The sequence below is a fragment of the Motacilla alba genome, chromosome 5, assembly GCF_015832195.1.
Source record: "Motacilla alba alba isolate MOTALB_02 chromosome 5, Motacilla_alba_V1.0_pri, whole genome shotgun sequence".
Taxonomy (NCBI): domain Eukaryota; kingdom Metazoa; phylum Chordata; class Aves; order Passeriformes; family Motacillidae; genus Motacilla; species Motacilla alba.
Window position 1 is genome coordinate 32944393 of NC_052020.1, and position 9838 is coordinate 32954230.

The 9838-nt window shown below is 38.4% G+C and overlaps 1 protein-coding gene across 2 annotated transcripts; it reads left to right on the top strand.

Annotated features, from left to right (window-relative positions):
• Positions 1–693: 693 nt before the first annotated feature.
• Positions 694–9594, top strand: ZNF770 (zinc finger protein 770). 2 transcript variants are annotated; one of them, XM_038139339.1, is made up of 2 exons: positions 694–975; positions 5645–9594. In XM_038139339.1, the coding sequence occupies exon 2, from the start codon at positions 5787–5789 to the stop codon at positions 7974–7976; it is 2190 nt and encodes a 729-aa protein (XP_037995267.1). In that variant the 5' UTR covers positions 694–975; positions 5645–5786; the 3' UTR covers positions 7977–9594. The 2 variants fall into 2 exon arrangements, with proteins under 2 accessions (XP_037995267.1, XP_037995268.1); XM_038139340.1 differs by having other exon boundaries at positions 694–954.
• The last annotated feature ends 244 nt before the right edge of the window (positions 9595–9838 follow it).

Below are 9838 nucleotides of genomic sequence, written 5' to 3' on the forward strand. Positions count from 1 at the left end.
CTTTATGTCCAATCTAAATTGATTCTCTTCCAGTTTAAATTTTTTGCTCCTTGTCCTGTCACTATAAGCCTTGGAAAGTCCTATAAGCCTCCTTCAAGCACGGGAGGGCAGCTGTAGGGTCTCCCCAGAGCCTTATCTCTTCCGGAACAACCCCAACTCTCTCAGTGTGTCTTCATAGGAGAGGTGCTCCAGTCCCTTTCTGTGGCTTCTTCTGGACTTGCTCCTGCAGGTGCTGTGCTGGGGACTCCTGAACTGGACGCGGGACCCACCTATAAAAGGTTTCTGTTTTATTCTGTATGCCTTCAGCCCTTGGCTGGCCATTCCTCTGAGGTAACCTCAGCCAGGCTCTGGCCGCCAAGGGAGATCTGACTATTGCTGGGCCGGTGTCCATCCTCCAGCCCACCAGCTGCTGCATTGTTTGCTCCCGCTCTCCTGCAGAGGAGGCAAACCCGTCACCTTTGTGTGCACGAGTTATTGGAGGTGTTTTTAGATGTACCGGGAATTCTAAATTCATGGGTTTTTTTTAAATCATGTTTTTTCCCTTCCCTTCCAGGTACCATTTCCCGGCCTTTTAGGCCAGAAGGTTTGGCTTTGCGGTGCGTTTAACACATAACAGGAGTATCACTCTGCCATCGGGCTTTGCTTGCAGCCCTGCAACCACCGGGCATTGCTTGTGTGCTTTTGGGCTCTGCAGTAGAAAATGCGTCTTGTTCGTACGGAACAACGTGCCACCCCAATTAAAAATTCCTCAGCAGGGCCGGGGGCATGTTCTGCCTGGGCATAGATGAATCCTCCCCCCTTCCGCCATCCCGGTCCCGGCCGCAGCCCGGCGGCGGGCGGGGCCGGATTGCGCGGGGGAACGGAAAGCACCGGCCCGAGTTTCCCGCTGTCCCGGTGTCATCCGGGGGAAGAGTTTAGGCGGCAGCAATCCCGGGAGAGATGAGGAAGGTGGAGGTGCGGTATCTGCTTCTCCAGGTCGCTCCCTTCTCCGCCTCCGGTCGCTGCCCTTTCCCTGGGCCGAGCCCGCGGGGCCGGGCTGTGCCGGGGGGCTCTCCGCGCGCGGGGGGAGGCGCGGCGGGGCCGGGCGGCCGCGGGCCCGGCAGGGAGCCGCTGTGCGCCGAGGGAGAGCCGGCCCGGGGGCGGGGGTGCTGCCTGTGTGTGTGTGCGTATAGGTGTGTGTGTGTGTGTGTGGTCTGCTGTCCGTAAGGGCCGCCTCGACACCTGCTCTTAGGTTTCTAACTGGATTTACGTGTGTCCCGTTGTGTCAGACGCAGGGGGCTCAGGCCCCTGAAGCAGAATGTACGTTTGTTCTAAAACCAGCCCTGCTTCACCATCATACATCTTTTACTTTGGTTGGCTTCGGGAAGGGTATCGGATAGTTACAAGGAAAAGAGGAGAGAATAAATGGTGTTCATTTGAGGAGGCATGATGCCCGATGCTGATTTCTGTGTAACTAGCGAGCTAAGGTTCCATTTCTGATGTGGTTTGTTCTCCCATTGTAGCAATCTAAACTTTTCTCTCGGGAGCTGGTGAGGAAATCCAGCGGGTAACGTGTTTCTCTTGGTGCTCAGGTTCCTCTCTCTGGCATGCTGTGTTTCATAAATCAGCACCTAGATTTTCACTTTCTTTTTCAGTCATTAGTGTTACCTGAGGCACCTTATGTTTCTTCACACATCTATTATTATAATTTGTTTTCTTATATAATTGTTTCTGGGAGGTTGTTAGCATTAGCGTTCCTCAAGGATTTGAAGATATACTAATAATAATGCAGAAGAATCCTGCCTGGAAAATTTGAAAATATATTGAATTTTCAATTCCTAAATGTCTTGTTTTGAATTTCAATAATGAGTCACCAAAAAACAATACCAGAATATATTCTCTTATGTAGGGTCAGCTATATGGGTGTGGGAATTTGAGAAGTGTTTGCACAATCTTCTTTGGAGACCACCAATGTAGGCAGAGCAATCTCCCCATATAACTTATTTGTATGCTCATTAAGAAACACTTTGCAGCTGTAAGGACAATAATATACTTGAATTCTTTCTACAGTAATTTGAAGCTATTTTCATTCACAACAATAAATGGTTTGGGGAACAGCTTATTTCTGTTTTCCTAAAAAGTGATTCTTCTGCTTTGTCTTGCAGGGTGTGTGTGTGGTTCTGGTTTTTTTAGTTATGTCTCCTCTTTTTTTAGCCTAAATGTTCCCGGTTACTTTAATATTTTCTTGTATATTTTGCATTTAAGCTCAGATCATTCTTGATCCTCTTCTCTGAATTCATTAATTCTGATCAATTCAAATGTTTGACTCAGTTTGAAGGGCAATATTCAGAACTGGATAGCCTTCTCTAGCTGAATTCTATACAGTAGTAAGTAAGTAAGAAGGAAGATTTATGTCCTCTCAAAGTTTTACATCTGTTCACTCATCCTGGTATGGATGTATGGATGGTAGCCTTTGGCATATTCACCTTCTGTTCCAACTTAGACTCTAGGTCTTTTCTGCACCAGGAGGTTATTCTGTCCTAAATTGTAGGTCTTGCTTTTCTTCTTATTAAAGTACCCTCTTCCTGATTGGTTGTTTACTTTTTTTTTTTTGAGCTTTAAAAAAAAAAACAAAAAAACCCCAAAAACCAAAACACTACAACGCAAACTTTTCTGATTAGTAAAGACTGGATTAGAATTCAGAATTTTCTTCCATCATGTTTTTGTTTTGTTGCAACTTGCTGCCATCTGTAATATTAAGGAAACAGTTAATTATTAAACAATACTACTTAGGAGGGTCCTGGGCTGCGTAACTCCTTGGTTCTATCTTTCTGCATGACCTTGCAGCCAAGATGAAAAGTAGAGACGGCGTAACATTGAATTGGACCTTTGCCATAAACTAAATCCTTATCACATTGTGAGGTATGTTTTCTAACTCTAATTAGGACAAGATTGTGTACTTTCAAGGCTAGCAGGAAGCAATATTCCAAGCTCGTCTTTTGCTTTTTGATCTTCAGCAGCAGCATGTTTATTCCTTAGATGTCCAAGGCACAGAGCACCTTGAAATAGATGTGGAGATGCCTGTCCTTAGTAAATAGGATTTGAAAATATATTTGGGCCACACAGTAATGCCCTGTCTTGGCTCCGTTCTCCTTCCCTTGCATCCCCTTAGTTTAGCTTATCTGAGGCTTCAGTCTTTCACAGGGCAAGAAGATCACAGCAAGAAGCTCTACTCTGCTTTTGACTTGTACTAGAGAGCCTTTTCCTCTAGTCTATTCACCAGATAGAATCTTTAAAAATTTATAAGCTAAATACAAAATCCCTTGTGTAATATGCCACAGCTGTCTCTTACTTCGGACTTCTTTTCTTTGCATGTCACTGTGTTTGAGCATTTTCCTGATGTGTAAATTAGATCTGTATGACAGTGTGCTAACTGAAATTCATCACTCTTTACAGTTCTTCCTCAGGAGGTTTTCTTCCCCTGCTAATGGAGGCTGCCTTGTGCTGCACAGAAACTCAGCATAGCAGAAGAGCTTTTCTCCTTTTCTCAGCCTGCCTGTCTTTAGCTTCATGGTAGCACCAACTAGAAAGCATTTGGTGTCACACACTCTGTATAAACTCCCAGCTTCCACATGATGTGACAACTGGAAGGAAAAGGGGTTCTCCTAAAAGTATTGTGTTTTCTTGCGTCTTCAAAAGGAGACTGAAACTGAGTAGCTGTTAAAATTCTACAGGAAAAGAGAATCGGAAAGGAAGACTTGACTTTCTCAACTGCTTTATCTACCCTGAACTGTTTCAGTGAGATTAAGAAACTCCTCAGCATAGTGACAATCACATCTTAGGCAAACATCCAAATGTTCCTTATTAAGGCCCACAGTTACATAGGAACTTATCTGTTAGAGATGGAACAATTCTACCTCATTACCAGGTTTTCTTTCCATTAAGCTTAAGAAAATCTTGATGCACCAGATATTTTCAGTTTTAGTGCATGTTTCTTGAATCTCATTATAAATTGCTTCAAAATGCAGTAGGCTTTTATTCTTTGCAATTATTTTGAATAGGCATTTTGGATATTTATGAAATTTTTAAAAATAAGGACATCACTTTGTGAAGTGACAGGGGTTTTGGAGACACTGAAGAAATTAGTTTTTTTATTCTGCTGGTATATTGAATGAATATTGAACTTGTAATAAATTTGAGATACACAAGACATTTTCACTAATTATAATTCATGCTAGTTTGATATTACAACTCAAGTGCTAACTGTTATGTTCTTGCTTTAAAGTTTGCTTCCTTCATCCCTTTTCTTTTATATTGGTAATATCATAGAGGGTTTTTATTCTGTTGTTTGTACTATGCTTGTGGACTGGAATACTTAATCTTTTGTAGATGCTGCAGTTTAGGAATGAAGTGACCAAGTGAAATTGGTCTAGATATAATTAAAAACTTTTTTTGTGTGTGTGTGAACCTAAAAGCAATACCTAGAAAACCCCAGAATTTTCCTAGTTTTAAAAGAAAAGGGGAGAAAGCAGACTTTGAATACATAAAGTAGTAGCAGAGAACACTGATAGTAACTTTGTAGTAAAGAAAGGCTCAGCTGGGTGCAAGGAAAAGCTTCATGAGGAGGTGAAACTTTGAAGCAGGAGCCCTGCTGAGGTTAAGGAACCTCCCTCACTGGAAGTTTTTAAGACAGCTTTGGAGGCTGTCGAGACATGGGTTTGCCTCACAGTGTAAGGCTTGGGCTGAATGTTTGGTTGAGGTACTTCCTAGATGTTCTTGTGAATATTTTAATAACTTTTCATGCACTCAGGAACTTGCAAATTATTTTTTTTTGTTTGTAAGTCATTGAGCTGAGGCACAGTAGCTTGCCCAGCTGTGTTCCGTGTTGAAAATTCAAAGAAAATTAGAACTCTTTGACTATTTTGGTTTAGACTAAAACAATAATTATGATAACTACCTTGGTATTCACGATGACTTCACAGTATATGCATGGTTAGGTATCACAAGCCTGATATTCTAGCTTTATGGTGAGACAGCAAACATAGCCTGTGTTTTTTCCATGTTCTGGGAGTCATCTTTGTTATGGTTATAGTTTGTGGCTAGGGTGTTGCTCTTGCTGACGGGCTCCAGTATTTGCCATTTTAGGAGAAATCAAAATTGATTATACTGCTGGATACAGTTAATAAGATGCAGAAACATTAATAGTAAATTAAACAATATATTGAAGCTAAGTGTTTTTCTTTTCACTAACAATGCATTTATTTAATGTATTTCTGAAGTGCAAGAAATCTTAGTTCTTCTCTTTTTCTCTCATCTGTATAAATATTATACTTGTTAGTTAAATTACTGCTGTAGAGAAGACATTTACTACAATAAGTTCTTGATTTTTTTAAAATGAATTTAATGTATTTGAACTGTGTATTATTTGGAAGAACAGATGCATTTATAGCACAGATGACTTAAACTTGTTTTTCTTCTGGAGAGTAATCTAGTTTTTCTGTATCACTTAACAACTAGTGATTACTCTGTTACAAGGAAAGTAGTTTAAATTAAATCAAGAGTGTGCTAATCTAGATACTTTTGGTATCTTATGTAGAAAACAAGAGACAAACTTTGGCAATTATGCATTAATATAGGCTAAATAATACTCTTTTCCTTGTTTTAGGAACCAGTGGGATTTAAGAATCTCTCTCCTAAGAAAATTTGCTGCTTCTACAGCTTTCCAGCTTAGTGTGCACTTGATGATTTCACTTGAAATACCTATCTGAAGAAATTAAGAGTAGGTGAGGTATAATTACCTTTTAAAAATGTTAAAAACTCAGCATTGTGTAACAGCTGTCAAGATACCCAAGAGAAAGCCATATATTTGTGACATGTGCTATAAACAGTTTGAAACCCCATCAAAATTAGCTAGGCATTATCTCATACATACTGGTCAAAAGCCATTTGAATGTCATGTATGCAATAAAACATTCCGGCAGTTGGTCCACCTGGAGAGGCATCAGTTAACCCATAATCTGCCTTTTAAGTGTATTGTTTGTTATAGAAACTTCAAAAATGTAATCACTTTCTTAAAGCATCAGCAGCTTCATAATGAAAATTATGAGAATGATACAAAGCAAACAGAAAACTATGTGAATTCTGAGCAAGACAGGGTCACTTGTGGCATATTTCATTGTTCTGTGTGCTGGAAACCCTTTGCAACTGAAGAGAGGCGGATGCTGCATCAGTGTCTCAAGTCAGATCATCTACATGGTGCCAGAAGGAGAAAGAAGAAAACTCACACTTGTGAATCATGTAACAAGACGTTTCCATCAAGATCCAAGCTAGAAAGACACTTCCTCATTCACACTGGCCAGAAACCTTTTAAGTGTTCTTCATGTGGCAAATCTTTCAGACAGTCAACACACTTGAAAATTCATCAGCTCACACACACAGAAGAAAGGCCTTTTCAGTGCTGTTTTTGTCAGAAAGGATTTAAAATACAGAGCAAACTCATGAAGCATAAACAGCTCCATGCCAGAAATAAGACTTTCCCCAGTATTGTATGCAAAGCAAAGACTCTTAAATATCCCAGACCTCACAACATGTTGGAAGGAAAATGGGATAGTTTTGAGAATGCTGATACACACAAGCCACAGAAGAATGACCCACATGATGTGCACTCAATTTATATTGTACCCTTTCAGTGCCCAGCATGTGACCAGTGTTTTGAAGCAGAGCATTTTCTAAAGTTACACAAATGTTGTTATCCAAAAGACCAAAGCAGAAGTTCAAATAATGGTACAACAGCACGCAGACATGCAGTCAACAGGAAAAATAAGAGCCTGATGAAACTGAAGTATAATGGAGGAAAGGCAACAGATTTTTCTCTGACTGACAGAAAAAAAATAAAATCAGGTCGCGTTGGAAGTCCTGACCTGGTTACAGCTAGGGATCAGTGTTGTGATCAGCATGTGTCCACTAAACCTTCCAAGGACCGCCGGAGCAGGCGTGGCGTGCGCAAGTCGCTTTGTAGTCGGATGAAAAGAACATTTGCTGTGCAATTACCTTGGCAAGAGTACCCACAACCTCCTGACTTGGGCAGTAATTTGAAAGGTGTGCTTCCCGGTAAAAGCATGTTAAATGTTGGTGATTCAGTGGATAATAAAGATGATGCTTTTTGTAGTTCATCAAATGATAGTTTTTTTGATAATCCAGAAGTACTTCATTCTGCTTTTTCATCTTCTGCAAAAAATACACGTAACAGACACAAAGTGTGTAAATGTGACAGATGTGAAAAAATTTTTCCATCTTCATCCAAACTTCAAAGACATTATCTTATACACACGGGACAAAAGCCCTTTGGCTGTAATGTTTGTGGGAAGGCATTTAGACAGTCAGCTCACTTAAAAAGACATCAGCTCACCCATACTGAAAAGAGAGCCTGTAAAAGCCCCGTTTGCCAGGTAGAATTTGTAAACCTGAGCAAACTTTTCAATCACCAGGGAGATCACACTGAATTTATGTCTTCTCAGCTTGTGGGTTATTCAGGTTACTCTCAAACACCTTCACAGCCATCTGGCTTTCAAGAATTTGAGCTGATTCAGTCAAACCAAGCAGCTGAAATCAAAGTTGAAATTGAGTCAGGGGATTTTGTTCTTGACACCAGCAATAGAAACCCACAGCCGTATTTGTGCAGTAAATTGTTGGAAACAGAGCAAAGCTATTGGCATGATTTTCCTGAAGGTAGTGAAAAAAGTGAAGCTGTTAACAAATTATATCAATGCAGTATCTGCTTTAAAACTTTTAAATCTCCTTCTAAGCTTGAAAGACATCACCTAATGCATGCTGGACAGAAGCCATTTGAATGTTTAGTTTGTGGAAAAAAATTCAGACAGGCCCCACATTTGAAAAGACACAACCTTATTCACTTTAAAGAGAGCTTAAAGCTTAGCTCCACTGAGGAACAAGCAGAGGATATATTAGTTTTATCAAAACAGGGTAATGTCCTATGATATAATTTTTACATTTTTTTGGTTCCATAATTATAAAATATTTATATTAGGCCAAACAACTAAAGGGGATTATATTTTCTATTACAGAGATGACCTGGTGAAGTTAATTTACTGTCTTCAGAACTGTCTGCTTAATATAATTTGTGAGATATTCATGTTGAGATTTTTTTTTTAAATGCAACAAACCCACATGCTCTTTGCATTCCCTTTGGCTTGATTAAGTTTATAAATACACATTCATGTTGTATCACTAGTGTTGCAGTAATGTACAATGTTCCGTGAGTAAGATAATTATCACTGAACTAAAATACTATATGGGAAAATGTAACACTTTTAAACTATCAGTAAAGACAAAAAGGTAATTTTGAGAATATGAAAAAAATGGTCCTTTTACTTTCTTCCGGCTCCCCATATGTTCCAAGCAAAGGATTATTGCTGTATTTATCCCATACTTTAAAGAAAAGGTTATTTTTAGATAAAAGAGAAGAGAGTAGAAAAAGGGGAGAAAATTCAATGAGAAGAATATTGATGGATATTACAGAAGGTTCTATTTCCTATAGGATAGAAAAAAAAAACCTGCTTTGTTATTTACACTTAATGTGCTTGGAGAGCTATACATGAGGAATTAGATAATTTCCCTTTTTATGTAAAATACAAGGAGACAATGCTATAATATTAGGATTTATAATAAATTTATCTATTTCACCACTTCATTAACTACTTCCTTGTAAATCCCTTGCCTTCTCTAGCATTTTTGGCCAATTTATACTTTACTGAACTATTTTTCTGTAAGAAAAGAAGACAAGAAATTATCATTTAGGTTAAAAATGGGCTTACTCTCTGTTCAGTCTCCTTTCCTTCTAGCATACATAGTGAACCAGTAAAAGAAATGTTCTCTAAGATGTGATAATAACTCAGCAGTTTTGTCATGAAGTCATGTTCTCATTATGTTAAATATAAGAGACTGAAAATTACTTTTAGCTGAAATTAAGTAATTCTGATTTTGTATTAATAGAATCTGTAGTTTTACTTTCTGGTACATAGATGGTTTTGTCCATTGTGCCAGTGGGGCTGGCAAGAAGTGCAAGTGCAGTGGAGCTTCATACATCATGAACAAGAATGAAGTTTGATTCTTCTGTTTTGTCTTCTGAAAAACTACCTTTTAGGATACTTTCTTTGTTATGCAACTTCTGAATAGCTGAATCCTGAAGTTTTTATTCCTGTTTCTAAATTAACATACCTGTAAGATACATGACAATTTTTTAGTATTTAAAAAGTACCATATTTATTTAAGTAAAATGGGTTGGATTTTTTTTTTTTTTTAGTTTTGAAATGGCACGAATCTTGTGGTACTTGGTGAATATGAAGGGTAAAAGGAGTTTTATTTTCATACATGTTATTCTTTTCCATTTTCAGCAAGAATAAAACTAGGAAAAATACTTTGAAACAGTCTGTAGTTACTCTGCTTTTTGTATGACAGACAAATTCTGTATATTAATGATGATTATAGTTATATATTGAGATTTTTTTCTCCTTGTGTGAATTGTTTCATATTGAAAGACAAAATGCTGTATAAAATGTTTTGAAAGCATATTGTAGAGCTCTTTTAAAATACTGGTAATAAACTATTTTATTTATATTGTACTTTCAGAGTGTGCTTTATGTGCAAACCAGAGTTTTGAAACTACCTAACATTCATTATGCAGAAAAGACTGCACATCAAAATAACTTCATATGTTAGAACAATAGGTGAGGTTTCAGATATTTTTTGTTATAAAATATAAATATGTTTAAAGATAGTAACATCTTTCTTAAGGAGTTACAGTCATTTAAAAATGCTATGGGAGTAGTGTTTAGAGAAT